Source organism: Myotis brandtii, unplaced genomic scaffold (assembly GCF_000412655.1).
Source record: "Myotis brandtii unplaced genomic scaffold, ASM41265v1 scaffold174, whole genome shotgun sequence".
In the NCBI taxonomy this organism is placed as follows: Eukaryota; Metazoa; Chordata; class Mammalia; order Chiroptera; family Vespertilionidae; genus Myotis; species Myotis brandtii.
Genome location: NW_005356437.1, coordinates 1,833,736 through 1,861,379, shown reverse-complemented (window position 1 = coordinate 1,861,379; position 27,644 = coordinate 1,833,736). Strand labels below are relative to the sequence as shown.

At 41.4% G+C, this 27,644-nt stretch overlaps 1 protein-coding gene across 1 annotated transcript in view; it reads left to right on the top strand.

The window, feature by feature from the left end:
- The window catches only part of FNDC3A (fibronectin type III domain containing 3A), a 227,235-nt gene that overhangs the window by 18,876 nt on the left and 180,715 nt on the right, over nucleotides 1-27,644 (top strand). The window contains exon 2 of the mRNA XM_005863209.2: nucleotides 17,405-17,542. Coding sequence (XP_005863271.1) covers nucleotides 17,444-17,542 — 99 coding nt within the window. The 5' untranslated portion in view covers nucleotides 17,405-17,443. The remainder of the gene's footprint in view (nucleotides 1-17,404; nucleotides 17,543-27,644) is intronic.

Below are 27,644 nucleotides of genomic sequence, written 5' to 3'. Positions count from 1 at the left end.
GCACAAATTTTTGTGCACCGGGCCTCTAGTCTATATATATATATATATAGACTAGAGGCCCAGTGCACGAATTTGTGCACGGGGGAGGGGCCGTGGGCAGTTGGCAGGCTGGCTCTGCCCCCTGGTCCAACTCCCGGTCCAACTCTCGGTCTAGGGGACAATTTGCATAATTAGCCTTTTATTATATTGGATTGTTTTTGCTGTTCTGAATGGGTGTTTTCTGCTCCCTTATCTTCCAAATCTCTGATTTGTTCTTCTGCTTCATCTAATCTGTTGAGTCCTTCTAATGTATTCATTTTATCTATTGTATTCTTTATTTTTTACTTTTTTTAAAGTTTTCTATCTTCATTTTTATGTTTCTTATATCTTTAATGAAATTCTCATTACATTTCTCTATTATTCCCCTAAGTTCTTTCCATTTTGTTTAGTTCTCATTCTGGAGTTTTGTTCTGTTTTTCCATTTGGAATATGTTTTCTTGTCTCCTCATTTTGGCTACCTCCCTGTGTTTGTATCTATGTATTAGGTAGAGCTGCTATGTCTCCCAGTCTTGGTATAGTGACCTCATGTAGTAAGTGTCCTGAAGGGCTCATTGGTGCAGCCTCTCCAGTCACTCCAAGTGCACCCCCCCAAAATGTCCTGTGTACACACTCCTGTGGTAGTTGCACTTTGATTGCTATTGATATGTTAGTTGGAAGAATTTACCTGCAGGCTGAGCGGCTATGAAGATTGGCCATAACAACCATGGAGGATCTGCTGTCCAGGGGCTGATCCCATGAGGAGATCTCACTTCAGCAGGCCTCGGGTACCCACTGACTTCAGAGTGTGTTGCACATGGAGGTGCTTGGGTGGTGTTTCGTTGTAGTTTGAAACCATCTATAGTGTGCACTGATTCTGGGGCCTCCTGGGATGTACAGGTCAAGGTCAACCACCACCTATGCCCTGCCTGGGGTTACCTGTCATGAACTGCAAAGTGATCTGTAGATGGCTGCTACTTGTGCTGGGATTGGCCCAGAAGAGACCAAGCTGTGAACCAAGCTTGGCTACCACTAATGCTGGACCTGGTGCCAAACATCAAGAATTACGGGATACAAGCCAGATGCTGCTTGTTTGATCGATTTTAGTAAAGTCAGAAGAATGAACCAAGACAGACCATTTGTATGGAATAGCCATTAGAAACAGCTTAAGTGGGCCTTCAAGTTGGGTGGGGAAGAATTCCAGAGAATCACCCAAGGGGCCTAACAATGTTAGCCTTGTTGATGGAGATTCAGATCTGGTGCCCGCCTGCTGCCTCTGTGGGCAGGGCTCAGCAAAGGAATCATGGTCTCTGCCAGCACTTGTGTCTGGGAATAAGTTGCCCAGCCCTTGCCTTGATGCCAAACAATTTAGTTTCTACCTTTATGTCCCTGGCACCTTTTGAGCTGCTGTCCTGGTGCTAGAGCTAAGTCTGACTCAGTCCAAGTAAATCTGTGGGCCCTTTAAGTGGAATTCTTGGGACTCCAGCAGCCCTTTGTTGAACTCAGCCACAGTGTCCGCTGGCTTTTACAGCCAGAAATTATGGGGACTTCTCTTTCTGGTATTGAAACTCTTGGTTGGGGAGCCTGCTGTTGGGCTGGGACCCCTTGCTCCTCAGCTGAGACCTCCACAACCAAAATATCCTTCCTGATTTTGAGCCGCATCTCCTACCAGTCTTGATGTAACTTCCTTTTTATATCCATAGTTATAGGACTTGATTTCAGGTGGCTGTAAGTGATATTTTTCTGTAATTTAGTTGTAATTTAATATAGTTGTGGGAGGTTTCAAGTATTACATTTACCTATGCCACCATCTTGACCGAGCCTAATATTTTCTAAATTACCTACATTGAGTGACTCAATATATCAAGATGATAAGGTTCATTAGTTATACCTATACTAGAGGCCCAGTGCACAAAATTTGTGCACTTGTTTCGGGGTTGTCCCTCAGCCCAGCCTGCACCCTCTCGCAATCTGGGAGCCCCCGAAGAGGCTCCCGCCACCGCTGCTGCTCTCGCCAGCCATGAGGCCGGCTTCTGGCTGAATGGCGCTTCCCCTGTGGGAGCCCACTGACCACCAGGGGGCAGCTCCTGCGTTGAGTGTCTGCCCCCTGGTGGTCAGTGCGCGTCATAGTGACAAGTCATTCTGCTGTTCTGTCAGTTTGCATATTAGCCTTGTATTATATAGGATGGTCTAGTTATTGTCACCTTTAAGGACAGGCATAAATTATTGTTTTTAAAAACATTTTATAGGAATCATGACAATCAAATAGAAAATAATTAAGGTTAAAAGAGGTTTTAAAAGACATGAAAGCTAATGGTAATGTGTGCATTTAGTATGAATTTTGATTCAAACAAATTTTAAAAAATAATGAGAATTTGAAATTTGAACACAGCATATTTGATGAACTAAGGAATTACTTATTTTTACTTTTAGGTAATTTTTTTATTGGTTATTTTTTCCTTGCTGACATTTTGTTATTATGTCTTACATTTTTAATAGTCTACAATGTTTATATTTACACTCTGAATCATTAATGACATTATCGTGGTTATGTCGCTTTGTTGTGTGTGGTCTTTTTAAATTCTGAGGATATGTTGTTGTTGATTTTGTTGATTTTTTTTTTTTTTTTGAAGCACATAAGTTATCTGGTTTCACAGGTTCATGTCTGGAGAAGAATTTTGCCCCAGGATGAATTATACCCTCAGGCAATGAATGTATTTTTCATGCAAGAAGGACATGAATTTTGGAGGGCCAGAGGAAGAATGTATGAACTAAATTTTGTGTCCTTCTGATGTGGATAGGTTGAACCCTTAAGCTTGTTGTAATGGTATTAAGAGGTGGAGCCTTTGGGAGGTAATTAGGTTTAGATGAAGTCTGAAGGGTGGAGTTCCATGATGGGATTAGTGCCCTTATAATCTAAAAAGAAGAAGAGAGACCAGAGCTCCCTCTCAGCCCTGTGAGGATACATCAAGAAAGTGGCTCTTACTTAGCAAACCAGGAAGAGGGTCCTCACCAAAAACCTGATGATGCTGGCACCCAGACCTTGGACTTTCCAACCTCCAGAACCATGAGAAATAACTGTCTGTTCTTTAAGCCACCGAGTCTGTGGTATTTTATAGCAACTGGAGCAAAGTTTGCAAATATTTTCCCCCATTCTGTAGGTTGCCTTTTCACTCTGTTGAATGTGCCCTCTGATGCACAAAAAATTTCAAGTTTGATATAGTCCCATTTTCATTTTTGCTTTTATGGTCTTCACTTTTGGTGTTATATCTAAGAAGTCTTTATCAAGTCTAATGCCATAAAGCATTTTTCATGTTTTCTTCTTGAAGCTTTATAATTATGGGTCTTACACTTAGGTCTTAATTCCATTTTGAGTTAATTTTATATATGGTATAAGTTGCAGGTCCAACTTTTTTCTTTATAAGAAGATATGCATTGGTATCTCTAGCCCTGGTAACCAGGGGATGTTAGGATTCAGCTGCTTTGCTTATAAGAAGATATGCAGTTTTCCCATCAACATTTGTTGGAGAGACTGTCCTTTCCCCGTCATGTGGTTTTGGCACTCTTGTTGAATATCATTTGACCATAAACATGAGAGTTTATTTCTGGTCTCTCTATTCTCTTCCGTCAGTATATTTGTCTGTCTTCATACCAATGCCACACAGTTTTGATTACTGTGGCTTTGTAATGCGTCTTGAAATTGGGAATTTTGAATCTTCCTACTTTGCTCTTCTTTTTCAAAATTATTTTGGCTGTTAGGGGGTCCCTTCAGATTCCATATGAAATTTATAATGAATTTTTCTATATCTAAAAAAAAGCCACTTAGATTTTGATAGGGATTGCATTGATTTTGTAGATTGCTTAGAGTAGTATGGATATCTTAACAATATTCTGTCTTCCAATGGTGAACACAGGATGTTTCCAGAATGTCTTCTTTAATTTTTTAGCAATATTTTGTCAGTTTTCAGTATATAAATCTTTCATCTCCTTGATTAGATTTACTTCTAGGTATTGTATTCTTTTTGATGCAGTTGTAGATGGAATTTTTTTCTTAATTTCCTTTTCAGATTAATTGGCTAGTGCATAGAAATGCAACTGTTGTGTTTTGGTTTTATATCTTGCTTTTTTTATTGAATTTGTTTATTGGTTCTAACAGGTTGTGTTTGTTTTTTTGTGTGTTTTTTTGTTTTAATCTTTAGGATTTTCTACATATAAGATGATGTTATCTGTGAACAAAGATAGTTTTACTTCTTCCTTTCCAAGTTGGGTGCCTTTTTTTTTTTTTTGAGGCCTAACTGCTCTGGCTAGGACTTCCATTACTATAAATGGATGTGGTGAGAGAGTGGACATCTTACCTTGTTCCCAATCTTGGAGGAAAAGTTCTCAGTCTTTAGTCACTGAGTCTGATGTTAGCCGCTGGCTTTTAATGCGTGGCCTTTAATATATTGAGATAATTTCCTTCTATTACTAGTTTGAGTGTTCTTTATCATGAAAGGGCATTGAATCTTGTCAAATGTTTTTTTCTCTATCAGTTTAGATCACCATGTGGTCATTTTAACTTAAAAAAATTTTTATTGACGTATACATGGAAAAGTACGTATATACGGTGGGGCAAAAGTGGGTTCACAGGTGTGAGTACTCGAAACTGTTTATTCTGGTATTATTATTGATTGGTTATTCTATCATTTTCCATAAGAACAACTTAAATTTATTTTTGTCTCACTCTCTATATCAGTGTATAGCTCAATGCATAATGCAATGGCAGCTACCATATAAATGTCCCAAGTCAAGACATAGAACAGTACCAGCACTCCATAAACTGCCTTCATGCTTCTTCCACTCTCCATCCTTTCTTCATCTCCAAAGGCACCTTTTGCTATCTTGACTTTTAATAATATAGATTGGTTTTATCGGTTTTTGAACTTTCTACTTAAAAAGTTGTATAGTATATACTTTTCTGTGTCTGTTTTTCATCCTCCTTAAATTTGTGAAATTTATTCATGTTGTTCCCTGTATCACAAGTTCATTAATTTTCATTGTATAGTTATCCAATTGGATGAATCAGATATGGCTTACCATTTACTGTGGAGGGTTGTTTAGGATATTTATAGTCTTGAGCTATTAAAGAATAACGCTGCTGTGTGCCGTCATTTACTTATCTTTTGGTGCACAAGTGCATGCATTTCTTTCTGGTGTACCCTAGGATCTAATAACTGGATTATAAATAGGTCATAGAATACTTATATGTTCAACTTTGGTAGATCATATCAAATTGGTTCCCAAAGTGATTTTGAGTTTTCATTCTGTATCAGTGTGCCAATTACTCTGTAGCATCACTAATACTTGATATTGTGACATGGTAGTATTTTATGGTTTTAAATTAGCTTTTGCCTAGTAATAATTTGAGAATCTTTATATATGTAAAACCTGTCTTGAGTTTACAATTTTACAATTTACATATAAAACCTGTCTTGAGTTTACAATTTTTTGTGAAGAGCGTATTCAGGTCCCTTGACATTTTTTTGTTTCTTTTTTTTTTTTTAATCAATTTGTAGGAGGCCTGTATATGCCGGGTAGGGTGAAAGTAGGTTTATAGTTGTGAATACATGAAACACAGTTTATTTTTCGTGGGGGTCCCCACTGGGGTGCCTGGCCAGCCTGGATGAGGGGATGATGGCTGTTTGCAGCTGGTCACACCCCCTTCAGGGTGGGGGTCCCCACTGGGGTGCCTGGCCAGCCTGGATGAGGGGATGATGGCTGTTTGCAGCTGGTCACACCCCCTTCAGGGTGGGGGTCCCCACTGGGGTGCCTGGCCAGCCTGGATGAGGGGATGATGGCTGTTTGCAGCTGGTCACACCCCCTTCAGGGTGGGGGTCCCCACTGGGGTGCCTGGCCAGCCTGGATGAGGGGATGATGGCTGTTTGCAGCTGGTCACACCCCCTTCAGGGTGGGGGTCCCCACTGGGGTGCCTGGCCAGCCTGGATGAGGGGATGATGGCTGTTTGCAGCTGGTCACACCCCCTTCAGGGTGGGGGTCCCCACTGGGGTGCCTGGCCAGCCTGGATGAGGGGATGATGGCTGTTTGCAGCTGGTCACACCCCCTTCAGGGTGGGGGTCCCCACTGGGGTGCCTGGCCAGCCTGGATGAGGGGATGATGGCTGTTTGCAGCTGGTCACACCCCCTTCAGGGTGGGGGTCCCCACTGGGGTGCCTGGCCAGCCTGGATGAGGGGATGATGGCTGTTTGCAGCTGGTCACACACCCTTCAGGGTGGGGGTCCCCACTGGGGTGCCTGGCCAGCCTGGATGAGGGGATGATGGCTGTTTGCAGCTGGTCACACACCCTTCAGGGTGGGGGTCCCCACTGGGGTGCCTGGCCAGCCTGGATGAGGGGATGATGGCTGTTTGCAGCTGGTCACACACCCTTCAGGGTGGGGGTCCCCACTGGGGTGCCTGGCCAGCCTGGATGAGGGGATGATGGCTGTTTGCAGCTGGTCACACACCCTTCAGGGTGGGGGTCCCCACTGGGGTGCCTGGCCAGCCTGGATGAGGGGATGATGGCTGTTTGCAGCTGGTCACACCCCCTTCAGGGTGGGGGTCCCCACTGGGGTGCCTGGCCAGCCTGGATGAGGGGATGATGGCTGTTTGCAGCTGGTCACACCCCCTTCAGGGTGGGGGTCCCCACTGGGGTGCCTGGCCAGCCTGGATGAGGGGATGATGGCTGTTTGCAGCTGGTCACACCCCCTTCAGGGTGGGGGTCCCCACTGGGGTGCCTGGCCAGTCTGGGTGAGGGGCTGAGGGCTGCTTTCAGGCTGGCGGTTGTTGACTGAAGCTCCCAACCGCTCCTTTTTTTTCTCTTTTTTTATTTTATTCTGGGCCAGCTTTAGCTCTGGCTCTAGCTCTGAGGCTTCGTATCTGGTTTGTTTGCCATTCTATAATCGAAACAATGTATAACTTCAGCTCTGAGATCCCGGCAGGTTGAAAGCTGGTTTCTAGGGTTTTGTTTAGCTTCTTATTTACAACATAGTACATAGTTGATTAGATTTGCAACTCAGAGGCCGGCAAGTGAGGCGGGGAATGTTGGAGTCTGCAGTCACTGAAGCAAGGAAGCCTCATGTTCGCTTCCAGCTGCCTGGCTGCCGGCGGCCATCTTGGCTGACAGTTAATTTGCATAAGGATATGCTGATTAGCCAATGGGAAGGGTAGCGGTCGTACGCCAATTACCATGTTTCTCTTTTATTAGTGTAGATTGTATTATTTTCTGTGGGGAAGCACGGGAATTGGTTAGAATGTCTGTAAGGGGGATTCTTTGAAAGGTTGGGGGGCCTCTGAGGGGACCTTGCTGAAGGCAGCAGCCCCTACCTTGACTTTTCCAAACAATTCCAATCCCCTGGGGTGTTTTGCTAGAATCTCTATGTATAGTCTTTAAAGACCTGACCTTGTAGGAGCATATACTTTCTTAAGAATGCTTGCCCTGCTGATTGTATTTCAATGTTAATCTGAGTTCAAGCTGTTACTAAAAAGCCAACAAGGCAGGCGAACAGGACTGCTTTTACTATTGAAGTAAAAGAGTTCATTAACCCTCTCTTTCACAGAAACCTATGTCACAGAAACCTATGTTCATCTGTCGCTCAGGGTCTGCTGTTCAGCCCCGGCAATTTTCCATACAAACAAACCTACTTTTGCCCCACCCTGTGTTCTAAATATGTGGTATTTTTCAGTATGTATGTTATAAATATCTTTCAGTCTGATTTGCCTTTTCATTCTCTTAAAGATAATTCTTAGTGAATAGCAGTTATTAATTTTAATGAAGTTCAGTGTATCATTCTTTTTCTCTATGACTTAAGAAATATAATTTATATCCTGTTTGAAAAAATCTTTCTCTGTCCTACAGTTATTAAGATACTTTTTTGTGTTTTCTTTTAGAAGCTGTTTTTGTTTTACCTTTACATTCAGATATGCAACCTGACATTAATATTTTTAAATAGTTTAATTTGACATTAATTAAAATGTCAGACTTACAGATTTTTTTCACTCAAATTCCTAAAATGTTAAGATTTTATTATGTTATTAGTGGCCCGGTGCACGAAATTTGTGCACATTAAAAGGGAATTAATTAGAGGAAATATTTTAATATTGCTATTTGCCCTTTCTCTATAATAGAAGTGTCAGAGATGAAAGGAAATTAGTAAAATGTATATGAAAATCTTCCTCCTATCAGGGTCTGGGGCATGCCGTGGGACCAAGAGTCAAGTCCCCGCCTACCCACATGTGCCTCAAAATTGCGCGAGACCCAGACCGGGCCGGCCCCACCCCATTGGGCGAGATCTAGACCCGGTTGGCCCCACCCCTGTCAAGCCCCGCTGAGTGGGGGGCACAGCTTCAGGTCCCCCAGCACCAGGGTGGGGGGCATGGCCTGAGGTCCCCCAGCCCAGTGCTGGGGTGGAGGGCGTGGCCTCAGGTCCCCCAGCCCAGGGCGGGGGTCATGGCCTCAGGTCCCCCGTCAAGCCCCGCCAGGTTGGGGGCATGGCCTGAGGTCCCCTGTAAAGCCCTGCTGGGCGGGAGGTGCGGCCTGAGGTCCTCCGTCAAGCCCTACCAGGCGGGGCGGTGCACCCTCAGGTCCCCGGCCCAGCACCATGCAGTCTAAGGTTCCTGCTGATCGCTCGTTATGGCTTGTTATGGGAACCCCGCCTCCACTGTGGGTGCAGCCATCTTGTGTTATGGGAACCCTGCCTCTGCTGTTGGCGCAGCCATCTTGTGATGGCATGATGGAGTGAGGGTCAATTTGTATATTACCTCTTTATTATATAGGATTACTACAAAGATAGATGAATATTGATATACAAATTCTATATAATAAAAGCCTAATGTGCAAATTGCTCTCTCAGGCGGTCGTTCAACCAGGAGACCGGGAGTTTGACCGCTCGTTATGACATCCGCTGACCACCAGGGGGCGGCATAGAACATAGTAGACATCGGTGACACGCTGTGACCTCTTGCTGGCTACCTGGGGGCAGTGGTGATGGGGACGGAGGTGCAGTGAGAATGCTGAGTGTCCGCTGAGCTCACTCTCAATCCCTCTGCTACCCTCCCCCAGTACACTAGGGCTCATGCACCAGGGAAGCCCCCATGCTCAGGTGCTGGGCACCCACGAGGTGCCTGCCCCACATTTGCGTGTCGTCTTCCCAGTGAGCTGGGCCGAGCCGCTGGGACCACAGGGGCTGCTCGGGCTCCCCATGCAGGAGCTGGTCTGCAAGGCTGGCCAGGAGAGAGTGCGCTGCCTGCCTGGCTTCTGTGAAGCACCGCTGGGCGGCCCAGAGGTCCACGCTGCACCCCGGCCCGCAGCATTCGGCTGCGCTCACCACATCTCCGCGTGGAGTGCTGTGACTCAGGCGGAGGGGGGTGTGTGCTGCCCAGGGCCCAGAGGATAGCTGGTCCGAGGCTCAAGCAAGCCACAGATGGCGGCTGCCTCTGTGAGGGCCTGAGGCTCAGGCAATGAGGGCTGAGTGGAGACTCAGGCAAGCCATGGTGGCTGCGAGGGCTGAGGCTCAGGCAGAGGAGGTGTTATAGGGGCATCACCTTGCCTCCCACAGAGGGAAGCCAGAGGCAGCAGCAGCCAGGGGGTGATGGGGGTGGTGTCTTCCCCTGATTGGCTCGTTGCCTCCTGCAGAGGGAGGCCAGACTGCACCGTAGGACCGATCCCCGCCTAAGCCATTAGTAGGACATCCCTAAGGGCTCCCGGACTGTGAGAGGGGTGAGGCTGGGCTGAGGGACCCCCGTAAGTTTTTTGTGCACCAGTCCTCTAGTCTACACTAATAAAAGAGAAAGATGCAAATTGGCCATACCTTCATGAAGCCCACCAGCCAATCAGGAGTGAGTATGCAAATTAACCTCATTGCCTCCGCGGAGACTGACAGCAGGGAGGAGGCAGCTCCCAGCACTGCACAGCCTGCTTGGCCGTTGCCACTGTGACTGGGGAGCAGGCAAGCGCGGCCCGCAGGCAAGCCCAGTCTGCAGGCAGCTCCCAAAACAGCCTGCTTGGCTGTCACCTCAGTGACCCAGGAGCAGGCAAGCATGCCTGCAGGCAGCTCCCAACACGGCCTGCTTGGCTGTCACCACGGCGACCCAGGAGCAGGCTAGCGCGGCCCACAGGCAGCTCCCAGGCAGGCAGCTCCCAGCATGGCCTACTTGGCTGTCGCCAGGGCACCTGGGGAGCAGGCAAGTCTGGCCTGCAGGCAGCACCCAGCAAGGCCTGCTTGGCAGTCACTGCAGTGTGGAGCAGGCAGGCCCTGCAGAGAGCAGAGAACCATGGGGAGCGGGCCTAAGCCATCAGTAGGACATCCCCCGAGGGCTCCCAGATTGGTGAGGGTGCAGGTCAGGCTGAGGGACATACACACACACACACACACACACACACACACCATGCATGAATTTCGTGCACCGGGCCTCTAGTATAGATATAAACATTGAAATGCTAGAACCATCTTGTAATTGTACACAAAAGTTGATGGTTAAAAATTCAAAAACTTTCATGTCAATATTAAATCATGATAACTTGAAATGAGACATAGAGGAGTATTTATTTCATGGAAATTAGCAAATGCAAGAAATCACTCTTTCCCCCTTTTTTATATCAAAGTACATTATCTAAAAAAGTAAAAATAAATGCATAACTTAAAATAAGTGGGTGTGTATTGTCACAAAATAAGAATGTAGGAAGTGAGTAGTAACGCAATTAGAAGAAATAGATTGAAAGAAGGTAACAGTGTTCTCTATGCAAGAATTCAGGAATTTTTAGGTTCTTAAATGTGACATTTCAGTTGCATGACCAAAGTTTTCAATTTGCAAGCTGAAATAAAACCAACTACTTTGCCTATAGTATGATGAATATGGCCATACAATAAATCAATTCTTAAATGAAACCATTTTTAATTGAAACTTTAAATGGATTATTGTTTTACAAAAAATGAAATGAGATAACACTTCACTAGAATGATAATATTGAAACTTAGCATATAGCTTCAGATCCAGTCTATAATAGCAGTGTTTTTGGAATTAATTGGTGGTTCAGGAGAAATTTGTATTTGTAAAGCTTGTATTGTAGTCTTATCACCTCTTGACAACAAGCTATGGTTGTAATTTCAGGATTACTTTCTAAAATTTAAATAATGTGATTTGCAGTTTTAGTAAAACATATTTAAAATTATCTTATCTAATAAAGAGGGAATATGCAAATTGAGCATCATGCCGTAACGGTCACAATGGCTGCTCCCACAGCAGAGGCAGGGATTCTGTAACACAAGATGGCTGCACCCACAGCGGAGTCAGGGATTTCCTAACACAAGATGACTGCACCCATAGCGGAGGCAGGGATTCCGTAACACAAGATGGCTACGTCCACAGCGGAGGCCGAGTTCCATAACAAGCCTTAATGAGCAAGCAGCAGGGACCTGAGGCTTCGTGACGCTGGGCTGGGGCTGGGGACCTGAGGCTGCATCCCCCGCCTGGTGGGGCTTGATAGGGGACCTCAGGCCGCGCCCCGCCCCGGCACCAGGCTGGGGGACCTCAGGCTGCGCCCCCTGCCCAGCAGAGTTTGACGGTGGACCTCAGGCCATGACCCCCACCCCGATGCCGGGCCGGGGGACCTCAGGCTGCGCCCCCCGCCTGGTGGGGCTTGATGGGGTTGGGATCATCCGGGTCTGGATCTAGCCCAGTGTGGGTGGGGCCAGCCAGGTCTGGGTCTCGCGCGATTTTGAGGTGCACGTGGTGGGCAGGGACTTGACTCTGGTTCCCAAGGCATGCCCCAGCCTCTGACAGGAGGAAGATTTTTATATACATTTTACTAATTTCCTTTCATCTCTGACACTTCTATTATAGAGAAAGGGCAAATAGCAATATTAAAATATTTCCTCTAATTCCCTTTTAATGTGCACAAATTTCGTGCACTGGGTCACTGGTAAATATAATAAAATGACAAAATAAAAATTACCCAATGGTTATTTTTAAAAATTTACTAATTTACAGAAAATGAATTACTTACAAACTTTAACTCTCGTTAATCCTGAGTAGTTAGCTTCCCTAAAGTATTTCTTCTTAAACTAAATGCAAGAGTGAAAATAATAAATTGACTCATTCCCATTTTATCATTCTTTTGTATATGCCATGGAGTAAAATTATTTGACATGATTTAAAGTATTCAGTAATTTTATTGAATTTTAGGAAATATACCAATACAGATTAAGCCAGAAGTTAGATTTGTGTACCCCTTTTCTATATATTCATATATACTTATACACATATATATGCAATAGGTAATATTTATATAAATATATATCTGTTACGCTTACATTGCATGCATTTTATGAGAATGTTTTATGTTATTTACATATCAAATCATGAAGTAGATGCCTGTATTGGATATTTTTAAAAATCTTATAAGTTTTTATGTATCTCCATAGAGAATTGTCCTTAGGTTAATCAACTTGTATGAGAGTTTCTGCAAAGACTCAAGATTTTAAATAAATAAAACATTTTCTGTGAACAACTATATATATTCCAACAAATTGGACAATTTGGGCAAAATGGACAATTTCCTAGAATCTTCCCAAATTCAATCAGGAAGAATCAGAAAACCTGACTAGACCTATAAAAACTAATGAAGCAGCAATCAAAAAACTTCCAGCAAACAAAAGTCTTACTACAAATGGCTTCACAGGTGAATTTTACCAAACATTCAAAGAAGAACTGACACCCATCCTCCTCAGATTGTTCCAAAAAATTTTCAAGAAGAAGGAAGACTTCTAAACTCTTTTTTACAAGGCCAGCATTATCCTAGTTCCAAAACCACATAAAGACACTACACAGAAAGAAAATTATAGGCCAGTATCCCTGATGAACAAAATATTAGCAAATAGGAACCAGCAATATATTATAAAAATCATAAACCATGACCAACTGGGATTTATTTTGGGGATGCAAAGTTGGTACAGTACTTATGAATCAATAAATGCAATACACCACATAAAATGAAGGATAAAAAACACATGAATATATCAATAGATGCAGAAAAGCATTTGACAGAATCCAGCACCCATATATGATAAAAACTCTCACTAAGGTGGGAATAGAGGGGTCATACCTCAACATAATAAAGGCCTACATATGAAAATAATCTACAGCCAACATCATAATGGTCAAAAACTAAAAGCATTTCCCTTAAAACGAGGAACAAAATAGGGATGTCCCCTTTCACTTCTCACTCAACATAGTACTGAAAGTACTAGCCACAGTGATCGGACAAGAAGAAAAAATAAAAAGCATTCAAATTGGAAAGGAGGAAGTAAAGCTATCATTATTTGCAGATGGCATGATATTGTATATAGAAAACCCTCAAGACTCTATCAAAAAGTAATTAATAAATGAATTTGGCAAACTAGCAGAAAACAAAATTAGCATCCAGAAATTGATGGCATTTTTATATAGCAATAATGAAGTCTCAGAAAGAGAAACTAAAAAAAATAAATAACAACAATCCCATTGCCTTGGCTGGTGTCACTCAGTGGTTGGAGTGTAGGCCCTCAAACCATAGGGTCGCAGGGTTGATTCCTAGTCAAGGGCCTGTACTTGGGTTGCATGCTTGATCCCTGGCCACAGTCAGGATGTTCATGAGGCAACCACGTATCTCTCACATGGATGTTTTTTTCTCTCTGTCCCCCACTCCTCTTTCTACCATTCTCTCTAGAAAATTAGTGGAAAAAATACCCTGGGGTGAGGATTAACAACAAAAACCCCATTTACCATTGCAATAAATAAAACAAGTTTTTACCTTGGAATAAACTTAACCCAAGATGACAAATACCTGTACTCGGAAAATTACAAGATACTGAAAAAAGAAATAGAGAAAGATACAAACAACTGGAAGCATATACCATGTTCATGGATTGGAAGAATTAACATCATTAAAATGTTCACACTAATGCAATCTATAGATTCAGTGTAATCCCTGTTAAAATACCAATGGTATATTTCACAGATCTTGAACAAATATTTCAAAAATTTATATGGAACAAAAAAATAAAAAACTCCAGCAGCCACAGCAACCTTGAAAGAGAAGAACAAAGTTGGAGGAATCATAATACCAGATATCAAGTTATACTGCAAAGCCACTGTAATCAAAACAGCCTGGTACTGTGAAAAGAACAAGCATATTGATCAATGGGACAGAACAGAGAACCCAGAAATTTACCCAAGCTATAATGCTCAATTAATATTTGACAAAGGAGGCAAAAGCACACAATAGAGTCAATTCAATCTCTTTAATAAATAGTGTTGGGAAAATTGGATGAATACATGCAAAAGAATGAAACTATACCAGTAACTTACTTATACCGTACATAAGAATAATCTCAAAATGGATTTTAAAAAAACCTTAAGTGTAAGTGGTGATACCATAAAAATCCTAGAAGAAACCATAGGCAGCAAAATCTCAGACATCTCTCATAGCAATGTATTTGCCTATACATCTCCTAGGGCAGTGGTCGCAAACTGCACTCAGCGAACGTACCTCAATCAGATTGAGGACGTTTTTAGCAAAGGCCAGCTTAGGAGTACCCTAATTAAGTTAATAACAATGTACCTACCTATATAGTTTAAGTTTAAAAAATTTGGCTCTCAAAAGAAATTTCAATCATTGTACTGTTGATATTTGGCTCTGTTTACTAATGAGTTTGCTGACCACTGTCCTAGGGCAAGGGAAACAAAAGAGAAAATAAATGAGATATCTACACCAATAAAATAGAAACATGCAAATTGATGTCACTTCACTATGCCCACCAGCCAATCAGAGCGACTGCAAATTAACCCAACAAAGATGGCGGTTAATTTGCATACGCAGGCGCTGAGCGAAGACTGAAGGCTCCGGCCAGAGTGAAAACTGAAGAGGCTTGGCTTCTCCGCTGCAGCTGCAGTGGAGAAGCCAAGCCGCGTTGCGGCCTCAGCAGAGAAGCCAAGTCTCGAGGCCAAGCAGCTGCGGCCTGGGTCCTGGGTCCCAGAGGAAAACCAGTGCCTGCAGCCAGGGGAAGGAAGGCCTATTGCGCGAATCTTCGTGCACTGGGCTTCTAGTATCAAAATAAAAAGCTTCTTCACAGCAAAAGAAACTATCAACAAAATGAGAAAGGAGCCCACTGTATGGGAGAACGTATTTGCCAACGATACATCTGATAAAGGGTTAACTTCCAAAATATATAAGGAACTCCTACAACTTAACAAAAGGCAAACCAACAGTCCAATTTAAAACTGGGCAAAGGACCTAACTAGACACTTCTCCAAAGTGGACATACAGATGGCCAAGAGACATAAAAAAAATGTTTAATGTCACTAATCATCAGAGGGGTGCCAATTAAAATGACAATGAGGTATCACCTCACACCAGTCAAAATGGCTACCATCAACAAATCAACAAATGACAAGTGCTAGTGAGAATGTGGAGAAAAGGGAACTGTAGTACACACTGTTAGTGGGAATGCAGACTGGTGCAGCCTTTATGGAAAACCCATATGAAGTTTCCTCAAATTAAATATGGAACTGCCATTTGACTGAGTGATCTCACTTCTAGGAATACATCCTAAGAAACATGAAACACTACTTAGAAAGAATATATGCACCCCGATGTTCATAAGCAGCACAATTTACAATACCCGAGATCTGGAAACAGCCCACGTGCCCATTGGTAGATGAGTGGATAAAAAAGCTTTGATACATTTACACAGGAATGCTATGCAGCTGTAAAAAGAAGAAACTCTTACCCTTTGCCATACATGGAGGGACCTGGAGAGTATTATGTTAAGTGAAATAATCCAGTCAGAGAAAGACAAGTATCACATGATCTTACTTATATGTGGAATCTAATGAATAAAATAAAATGACAAAACAGGACCAGAGGTATGGGTACAGGGAATAGATTGGCAAATCTCAGAAGGGAGGTGGTTGGGGGACTGAAATAAATCAACCAAAAAACATACATGCATAATCCCTGGACACAGACAATAATGTGAAAGCCTGGGGTGGGATGGGGGAAGGAAGTAGGGGATTAAAGATGTGGCGAAATGAGGACATCTGCAATACTATAAACAAGTTTTGAAGTTAAGCATTTTGACACTACTGAATTGTAGAATGCTGCAAGTATCCTAAGATGTTTGTTATTTTGCCTTTCAGTATAGATTCAATAAAATTTATGATTGAGCTCTATTGTTTTCATCCTAACATGTAATTGGCTGATGTTTTATTGGTTGACGTATGTGATAAACTAATATTGCATATGCAGGTCTTCTACTTTTTATACAAGTGACATCTGTTTAAGGATTTCTAAATGTATGTGGTTTTATCACTGAAATGATTTGGTTTATAGTAAAGTAGGTGTCACTTAGAAAAGAAAAATAAAACCAGAATGGTAGAAGGCCAATGTCAGAACATAAAAGTTAGGACTTGAAGGGTCTTATTCTAATCCTGAGCAAATTTTTCTGTCATTTTGCTCTGTCTGAGGAATCAGTGAAAAGTCATAATTCCTATGTAGTTTCTAGAGACTGATAGGATGATGAGGAGGGATTGAGTTTTCATAATCATCATCTTTCCTCGTTAAAAAAAAAAAAAAGAGAGTGGTAGAATTGCTTCACTCAGTCATTGCATTTAGTGCCTATCCCAGTGTTTAACTAAAGTGGTGTGGTAGTTGAATTAAATAAATATTGTATAGAGATGAAATGCATAGAGAAACAGATTTTAAATAGAAGGTGCTGATATATTGGCTTTCTTAGATCTTAGTTTATTGTCTATAATGACAGACAGTTGGTTAAATTGTAAGAAATGTATTTCCTTAAATGGTCTGTTGACTAAAAAGTAGTCAACAGAATATTGTAAAATTTCCTTTGACAAGACTATCTCTTTAGGTTAAAGAATAAGACAAATCTTGAGGCTCTCTCTGAAGCATAACCATACCTTTCTTCCCTCTCAGGCTTGCATCTTTACTTTTCTCTTCTATACTCTAAGGGTCCTCAAGAAACTTGCAGCCAGGAGAGCAGCTGGCAGCAGCAGTTCATCCTGAGCTTACTCCCCTGAACCTGTCTCCCAGACCCCCTTTCTCTGACTTTTCATTGAGCTAACAGCAGCTCACTATGGCTCACTTTAAACTAAAACATTTCTAGAGAACCAAAATCAGAGCACCACCTAGGCACTCTCCTGTTGCTTTTTCTATCCTAATCCCTTCTTTTGGTTTCACTGCCCCAGGTTTAATAAACATACTCTCGAAATAAATATATAACCTAAGAAAATAAATCTTGGATGTATCATATTTTAACATATTTTAAGGATATATACATATGCTATATATTTTTGTTTTTCAGAGTTGGAGAGTTATCCGGTATATTAATGTCTTATTGATAATGGCAGAACATCCACCACTACTGGATACATCTCAGATTTTAACTAGTGATATTTCTCTTCTATCAGCCCCTATTGTAAGTGCAGATGGAACACAACAGGTAAGGAAAACAAATGTTTATTTCCTTATGTCTAGTACACATGTATTTCTTTCAGAAGAATGCAAAATTTAAAACAATAAATATCACCTTAGTGGGTTCCTGTTAATTCATGTTTTAAACTCCAGTTCAAAATGTTGTTTTGGTTTCATAAGACAATGAAATGAGACTGTTTTTGAAGTCACTTCTAAAATGTCGTAGTAATTCATGTTTAAATTTTGTGTGTGTATATAAAGTTGTTTTTGTTTTCCTTTAGAAAAAAATGTAGTTGTCTCTGAGTGTTTTTTTAACTAACTTTAACCTGGTTCTTCATGATTATTATAAATTATGACTTGAAATCATTGAAGTCATTATTTAATTATATAATTAAATGGCTGCCGGTGTCTACACTAATAAAAGAGAAACATGGTAATTGGCGTACGACCGCTACCCTTTTCATTGGCTAATCAGTGAGTATATGCAAATTAACTGTCAGCCAAGATGGCGGCCGGCAGCCAGGCACTGAAGCGAGCAGGGAGGCTTGCTTGCTGCGGACTCCAACGTTCCCCGCCTCACTTGCCGGCCTCTCAACTGCAACTCTAAGCAACTATGTACTATGTTGCAAATAAGAAGCTAAACAAAACACCAGAAACCGGCTTCCATTCAGCCGGGCTCGGACTGCAACATTGTATCGATGTTTTCAGCAGCGAGGCCTCAGAGCTAAAGCTGGCCCAGAATAAGAAAAAAAAAGAAAAGAAAACAAGGAGCGGTTGGGAGCTTCAGTCACTCGCTTCTGGAAAACAGCCCTCAGCCCCTCACCCAGACTGGCCAGGCACCCCAGTGGGGACCCCCACCCTGATCCAGGACACCCTTCAGGGCAAACCAGCCAGCCCCTACCCATGCACCAGGCCTCTATCCTATATAGTAAAAGGGTAATATGCCTCCCGGCACCGGGATCAGCGGAGCAGCAAGGCTCCCGGCACCGGGATCAGCGTGACAGGGGGCAGCGCCCAAACCCCCTGATCGCCCTGCTGCTCTGTGTGTGACAGGGGGCGGGGCCACAACCTCCCTATTTGCCCTGCTCTGTTCGTGACAGGGGAAGACACCCCAACCCCCTGATCAGCCCTGCTCTGTGCCTGATAGGGGGGAGCTCCCCAATCCCCTGATTGCCCTGCGGCTCTGTGTTTGACAGGGTGCAGCACACCAACCCCTTGATCGGCCCTGCTCTGTGAGTGACGGGGGCAGCGCCCCAACCCCCTGATTGGCCCTGCTCTGTGAGTGACAGGGGGCAGCGCCTCAACCCCCTGATCGGCCCTGCTCTGTGGGTGACAGTGGGTGGCGCCGCAACCTCCCCATCGACCCTGCCTTGAGTGTGACAGGGGGCGGTGCCCCAACCCCCCAATCGGCCCTGCTCTGAGCCTGACCAGGGGCTGCACTTAGGGATTGGGCCTGCCCTCTGCCACCCGGGAGCAGGCCTAAGCCAGCAGGTCGTTATCTCCCGAGGGGTCCCAGACTGCGAGAGGGCGCAGGCCGGGCTGGGGGACCCCCCTCCCCCCGCCCCCCGAGTGCACAAATTTTTGTGCACCGGGCCTCAAGTTATATAATAATTAACTTTATCTTCTTTTACCTCCTACTCCTGTCTACACTCCCTCCTCCCAAAAGGAAATACACAGTTTTTGAAAAGCTGCTGTGTTTTTCCCACCAACCCATGGCTTTATAAGTATAGTTCTGTAAAGGGATGAGAATGATGGGCTTATATTAAGTACCTCTTACTCACCAAGCAATGTGCTTAGTTTTCACAGCAACCCTATGTGTAGGGATTTTAATATTGTAAGAGAGGAAACAAAGACTAAGAAGAGCAGAATAATAATGAGGAGGAGAAGGAACATTTTGAGTGCTCACTATGTAAAAAACATTGTACTAAGATCTTTATGATCTTATTTTTTTTAACAATCTTATGAAGCAGGTATACTTGTGTCCATTTTGCAGATGAAAGAAAATGAAAGGCTCAAGATCACATAAAGTTGCCCTGACTGGTTTGGCTCAGTGGATAGAGCGTCGGCCTGTGGACTGAAGAGTCCCAGGTTCGATTCTGGTCAAGGGTATGTGCCTTGGTTGCGGGCACATCCCCGGTGGGTGGTGTGCAGGAGGCAGCTGATCGATGTTTCTCTCTCATCGATGTTTCTGGCTCTCTATCCCTCTCCCTTCCTCTCTGTAAAAAACTCAATAAAATATATATTTTTTTAAAAAAGATCACATAAAGCTTTTGCTCATACTGCCTCCCTGGGAAACTACGAAAAAATTAGTCATATTTTGTTTCTTTACAAACTTAGTGGACAATTATGATTTTCTTACAAGATAGGAGGCTTTTTTTGTTAACTGCTGTTGAAAATGCAAGAGTGGGTTGAATTGTAATTTTTTCTGTTTTGAATAAATATGGCATGATAAGTGTATCCTGGGTTTAATTAACTTATAGCAGCAACTTCATTTCACTAACTTTTCTTTATGGTCAAATTTAAGTCTGTTAAGATTCTTTTTTTCCTGCAAAAATAATAAATATGGCAGGTATTCATTTACTTTGAGGTTCCAGGAGTGTCTTCAGCTGTCATTGTTGTTTCAGGCAGATCACTGGCTTCATGTTGTTTAGATAGTCCAATGCATAAAAGAATCTATTAAGCAGTTAATTACAGTACTATACATTGATGTTGCTACAGTGTGTAGTCCAAGCATGTCAAACTCGTGACCTGCGGGCCACATGTGGCCCACAGCGAATATTTTTGTGGCCCAGCCAATATAATGGTATGTAAGAAACGTTTTAATAAAAATTTTGTAACTTAATTTTTACAATATCCTGTTATACATAATTATTAAGAACTAGCTACAACGTTCGCTAATGACTGATTACTACAATCGTGTTGCATTCATTTCCCTTATGCACCTTTTGCACAGGCGCACCCTTTCTCTCCACTAATACTAACAGCGAATATTTTAGCAGCCAGTTGCCATGTCATTAGTCTTGGACTGACTTGTTTGGTGTGTGCAACAGGAAATATTTCGCTTTCAGAGAACAAGATAAATAGGTTTATTAGCATTATGCTTATTAATGTCTGGTAAGTAAGTTAATGTTCAAGAAGAAAAAGATATTAATTTTTGTTAAAATGTTCTATTATTTTATGTTAACTATTACTCATTTATTTCAGCCCTTTGTATTCAGCTTGTCTCTATCGAAATAAACCTACGTTTCTATGAAAACTGAAGCTTTCAGCTTTTTTTGCGGCCCTCATAAATTTAAACCTTGTTTATTTGGCTGTGTTAGCCTTTGAGTTTGACATCCTTGGTGTAGTCTGTTAAAAAGAAGGCAGTAGGCTGAAATAAGACCACCTGCCCTCCTGAAATCTTGATGGGGGACCATGCTAGCAAGTGACAGTAGTGGCATAGATGGATGCAGTAAACCCTTGATTTTATGGACCTTGATTTAATGGACTTCGAATTTAATGGAAGCAATTTCTGGTCCATATGTAATATGTGAAAATTAACACCCTGTTAATTTTAAAATGCTTTTAACCAAGATTTGCTTATAATTAAATTAGCAGGTCATTTTTTTATTATTAATTCACTGTTATTTTTAACAAATTTTAGCAAATAGCCATATGTTGGAAGAAACAGTTATTTGCCAACATAAATAAATATTACATATCTACAGCTATAGTCTGCATATTTAATTCCACAAATCACTGCTCATAAACAACGTTCAGCGAATGATTACCACGTGATCACACTGTATCTCATGCGGTAATTGGTTCTGTTGTTTTATGACGTGACTTTCTGCAGCAGTTTTAACATGCTCTAAGCCACACCCCAGCCATGTGCATTTGTTTACTCACAGTGACTGGTGATTGCAAGCATTTACTAGACCTATTCAGTATAAATTTAAGGTACAGTAATACATATAGAAAACTTTTCTGTGAAATTAAGCTTTCATACATACTTAATTTTAATTATATAAATGTATGTACAGAAGTAAAAACAAGTAAACTAGTCTAGCCAGTCTGATTCAGCAGTTAAGCATTGACCCAGGAACCAAGAGGTCATGGGTTCAATTCCAGGTCAGGGCACATGCCTGGGTTGTGGGCTTGATCCCCAGTAGGGGGCATGCAGGAGGCAGCTGATCAATGATGTGTCTTTCTCATTGATGTTTCTATCTCTCTATCCATCTCCTTCCTCTCTCTCTAAAAAACATTGGTAAAAAAAAATCCCCAAACATTAAAAACAAATAACAGCTAAACTGATTTGTCAATTTTTTTAACATACACATTTGGGAAACCTACTTTATTATATGATAGACTTTTGGCTTTAAGGGACAACATCTCACCTGAATTAATCCGTTATATTAAGGTTTTACTGTATAGAGAAAGGGGCTAGGAATAGAAGAATCTACTAGAACAAGATTTGAAGGATCAGATATGGTTATTATGTCTAGAGGACAGTTTTTTAGATAGGATTTGAAAAATAGGTTTCAGGAGGTGTAGTAAAACCTTAAATTCTAACTAGCAGAGTATCTTGTAGTTTTATAGGGAGAGATAAAGATGAGTGGGAAGTATACATGACTTGGTTCATAGATTTATACTTGATTTGAGTGCACTCAGACAAGTTTTTAAACTTCTCTAATTGCTCTAAAATGGAGGTAATAATAGCTTCTTTAGAGTAGCTATAGCTATGAGGGTGAAATGAGCCTGAAGGAGCTCAGTAAATGTTTGCTGAATCTGAACTGAAGCACTCAATAAATGTTTGAAATACTGAAGAAATTTATAGAAATGCCTGTCAGGACTTAAATCAATAGATGTAGTTATAGTAAACAGATCAAGAAACTAAGAGGTAGTTATACTAAAGTGTAAATGTGAAGCAAAAGTGGACCAATAGCTGTGGTAGAAATGGAAGGAACTGAACAAAAATAGGTAATAATTTCCCTAGCTGGGCTAAGTGGATAGAGCATCGTCCTGTGGACTGAAGGGCCCCAGGTTCGATTCCCTGTCAGGCCACATGCTGGGTTGTGGGCTCAATCCCCAGTAGGGGATGTGCAGGAGGAAGGCGATCAATGGTTCTCTCTCACTAACAATTAGAGGTGGGAAGTAAATAAACTTAAAAACAGGCATTTCTTTGTCTTAATTTAGGAACTTATTGGTATGCCATACATGATCAAGTTAGAGCTTTCCTGTAGAGATATGACACCTGGTTGGTGCCTGGAGTAAAAAAGCAAACCCAAAGATACTTCCTGATAGGAGGAAGTGTCAAGTGCATGCATGATGTTAAAAACTCTTATAGTTGGCCATCCAGATTATCCATTGCCTCATCTGTATTTTCTGGTTTTATATAGTAAACGTTTGATACTATGCCATATTATATATAGTGGGTCTTTTGGCATATGAATTATACTAGAGGGAATCCCTCCTGACATTATTGTTACTAGTGTTGCTTTTAGGGAAGCTGTAATATACATTTTTTATTCATTTTGACTAGCAGCATTTGAACTCTTTTGTGTTTGAAGAATCTTCATCACCCTTTTAAAAAAAATTATTAAACTTTATTTTTAGAGCAGTTGTAGGTAACAAAAAGTAGAGAGCTTTCATATATCTGAGATAGTACCAGTTCCCTATTATTAACATCTTATATGGATGAGGTACATCTGTCACAATTATTAACTTCCACAGTTTATGTTAGGGTTCACTTGGTATTTTACAGTTCTTTGGTTTTAACAAATGTATAATGTCATATATCACCATTAAAATATCATAGAGAATAGTTTAACTACCCTAAAAATCTTCTGTGCTCTACTTAGTCATCCCTCCCTCACTTTCCATCCCACCCCAATCCATGGCAACCACCAATATTTATACTGTCCCTATAATTTTATCTTTTCCAGAATGTCATATAGTTGGTTTCATACATTATGTAACCCTTTCAAACCAACTTCTTTCACATAGCAGTGTTTTCTAGATAATTTATTTTCATGGCTTAATCGCTCATTTCTTTTTATTATTGAGTGATACTTCATTGTACCATAGTGTTTATTCACCTAATGAAGGACTTGGTTGTTTCCAGTTTTTGGCATTTATAAACAAAGCTGCTTTAAACATTCATGTGCAGGTTTTTAGATGGGAGTAGATTTTCAACTCAATTGGGTAAATATGTAGGAGGAGCATGATTGATGGATCATGTATGATAAGGTTATGGTTATCTTTATAAGAAACTGCTAAACTGTTTTCCAAAGCGCATTTACCATTTTGCTTTCTCAAGCATGTGCTTGATTTGAGATTATATCTTTTTTCAAAAAATTCTTTATTTTTTTATTACAGTTGACATACATTATTCTATTAGTTTTAGGTGTACAGCATAGTGATCAGACATTTATATAACTTAGGTAATAATCACCCTGATATATCTAGTACCCATCTGACACCACACATAGTTATTACAATATTATTGACTATATTCCCTATGCTGTACTTTACATCCCCATGACTACTTTGTAACTACTATTTGTAATTCTTAATTCTTTCCCCTTTTTCACCCATCCCCCTCTCATCTAGCAACCAACAAAATGTACTGTGTGTTTATGAATTTGTTTGTTTTGTTGGCTCATATTTTTTTTTTTTTAGATTTCACATATAAGTGAAATCATGTGGTGTTTGTAGTTCTCTCTCTGACTTATTTTACTCAACACAATACCCTCTAAGTCCATTCATGTTGTTGCAGATGGAAAGATTTTATGCTTTTTTATGGCTGAGTAGTATTCCATTGCGTCTATGTACCACTTCATCTTTATTCATTCATCTATTAATGGACACTTAGGTAGCTTCCATTATATTGGCTATTGTAAATAATACTGCAATGAACATATGATGCATGTGTCTTTTTGATTTAGTGTTTTAGGTTTCTTTGGATAAATACCTAGATGTAGAATTGCTGGGTCTTTCTTTGTCTCTTGTTACAGCCTTTATTTTAAAGTGTATTTTGTTTGGTATAAGTATTGCTACCCCAGCTTTTTTTTCTTGTTTCCATTTTTATGAATTTTTTCCCATCCCTTTACTTTGAGTTTGTGTGTGTGTGTGTCTTTCAATCAGAAGTGAATCTCTATAGGCAGCATATGTAAGGGTCTTGATTATTTTAATCTATTCAGCCATCTTAAATCTTTGATGGGAACATTTTAATTTTACTTTTAAAGAAATTGTTGACAGATATGTAGTTGTTGCCATTTTATTATTTATTTATTTTAGAATAGTTTAATGATTTTTAAAAATATATTTTTATTGATTTCAGAGAGGGAGAGGGAGAGATAGGAACATCAGTGATGAGAAGGAATCATTGATTGGCCACCTCTTGCATGCCCCCTACTGGGGATCATGACCACAACCCTAGCATGTTCCCTTGACTATAATCGAACCTGGAACCCTTCATTCTGCAGGCTGACACTCTATCCACTGAGCCAAACGAGCTAGGGCATGATTTTTTTTAAAGAGAGAGATAGAGGGAGCAGGAGAGAAAGAGACATCGATGAGAGAGTGTAATATTGATCAGCTGCCTCCTGAACACCCCCTACTGGGGATCGAGCCTGCAACTCAGGCATGTGCCCTGAATGGGAATTGAACTGACAACTTTTGGGAGAACCAGACAAGGCCCAGCCCACTGAGTCACTACGATGCAGAATTTGCTTTAGTGGGGCTCTGGTGCCTGCTGAGACTGCTCTTTGGGTGTGTCTTTTATGGAGGTGGTTGGTTGATACTCTGGTGTGGTATAAAGCTGGCATTGGGTGTGCTATTTCTGGAATTTTGGGGGAGGGGCTCTGGTGCAGGGTTTACTATTTATATTTTTTTTATCTTTCTTTTTCTTCGTCTTAAGAAGTCTTTTTAACATTTCTTCTAATAGTGTTTTGGTGGTGATGAAGTATTCAGCTTTCTCTTATCTGGGAACCTTTTTATCTGTCCTTCAGTTCTAAATGATAGCTTTGTTGGGTAGAGTAATTTTGGTTGTCGGTCCTTTCTTTTATAGCTTTGAATATTTCATGTCAATCCTTTCTGATGAGAAGTCAGTTGCTAATCATATGGGAGCTCCCTTGTAAGTAACTAATTGTTTTTCTCTTGCTGCTTTTAAGATTCTCTTTTTGTTTTTAATTTTTGGCATTTTAATTATGATGTGTCTTGGTTTGGGCCTCTTTGGGTTCATCTTTTTTGGGAGACTGCACTTCCTGGGCTTCCATGTCTACTTCACCAGGTTAGGGAAGTTTTTTGTCATTATTTCCTCAAATAGATATTCAATTCCTTGCTCTCTTTCTTCTCCTTTTGGTATCCCTATCATGCAAGTGTTGGTATGTTTGATGTTCCAGAGGCCCCTTAAACTATCCTCATATTTTTAAATTACTATATTTTGCTGTTCTGATTGGGTATTTCTGCTACCGTGTCTTCCAAATTGCTGATTCAATCATTTGCTTTATCTAATCTACTGTGCATTCCCTCTAATATATTGTCCATATCAACTATTGTATTCTTCACTTATGCTAGTTCTTTTTATGTTTTCTATCGTCATTTTTATGCTTCCTATCTTTTTGTTGAAGTTCTGACTGATATAATTGAGCATCTCTATAATCAGTGTTTTAAACTGTGCATCTAGTAGATTGCTTGTCTCCATTTTGTTTAGTTCTTTTTCTGGAATTTTGTTCTGTTCTTTCATTTGGGATATGTTTCTTTGTCCCCTTATTTTGGCAGCCTCCCTGTGTTGTTTTTATGTATTAGGTCGATCTGCTGTATCTCCTGATCTTGGTAGAGTGGCCTATGTAGTGTGGGTCCCAGTAGTGCAGATTTCCTGGTCACCTGAGCCAGGTGCTCCAGGAGTGTCCTTTGTGTGGGTTGTGTGTGCCCTCCTGTTGTAGTTGAACCTTGATTGCTATTGGAACATCAATGAAAAGGATTGACCCTTATGCTTATTGCTTGTGAGGACTAGCAATGACTACAGTGGAGGAGCTTTTGTGCAGGTAACACTATGGTGCAGAATTTGCTTTAGTGGGGCTCTGGTGCCTGCTGAGACTGCTCTTTGGGTGTGTCTTTTATGGAGGTGGTTGGTTGATACTCTGGTGTGGTATAAAGCTGGCCATTGGGTTTGCTATTTCTGGAATTTTTTTGGGAGGGGCTCTGGTGCAGGCCAGAGTTAGCTGCTGCCTGTGTCCTGCCTAAGGCCACTTGGTATAAGCTATGAAGTGATAGTTGCCGTGTGTACTGGGCTGGGAGGTGCCTTTGAGAGGCTAAGCTGCAAATTGAGGCTGGCTATCACTAGTGCTGGGCTTGGGGCTGTTTAGCAAGAGAGAGGGGCATGCTGAGGCCAGATGCTGCTTGTTTGGGGTTTGTGAACCTTTGAGAGATTTTAAGAAATTCTGCAGCATGAGCCAAGGCCATTGTATGGAAAAGCCACCAGAAGCAGTTTAGGTGGTCCTGCAGGTTGGGTTGTGTGGGGTGGGGTCTCAAAGAATCACCAGAGTATTCTCTGTTGCCTTTTGAGCCACTGCCCCTTTGCTGGAGCTCAGAGTGAGTGATGGATGTTAACTGAAGTTACTGTGGTAATTTCACAATATATTTATGTATCAATTTATTATGTTGTACACTTAAAATTAATACAAGTTATATGTTAATTATTTCTCAGTAAAAAGAGTAAAAAATAATAATTACGGCAGGCTTGGGCTGTATGGTGGTCTTCAATTGCCTGGTATTTGGCTCTGGGATAATTTAACGCAAGGAACACTGGTTTCATGTGTAACAGTTCAATAAGAAGTACATTGGAACTGTAGACTTATAATTGGTTGGTTTGTATGAAGAACTATGTTCCTGGTCCAGCTCTTGTTCTCTGTAAGAATTAACCATTGGGGAAGGGGCAGTCTCTTCCTGGCCAGCTCCATCACAAATGCCAGAGCATCAAGAACACAGACAAGAAGAAAGCATAGTTAATATATTTTGCCATTGATGACATTGAGGTTTAAAATCCCCTGCTATTACTGTTTTGATCTCTCCCTTAAAGTCCACCAGTTTTGTGGGGTTTTTAAAATATATTTAGGTGCTTCTCCATTGGGTTCATATATGTTTAT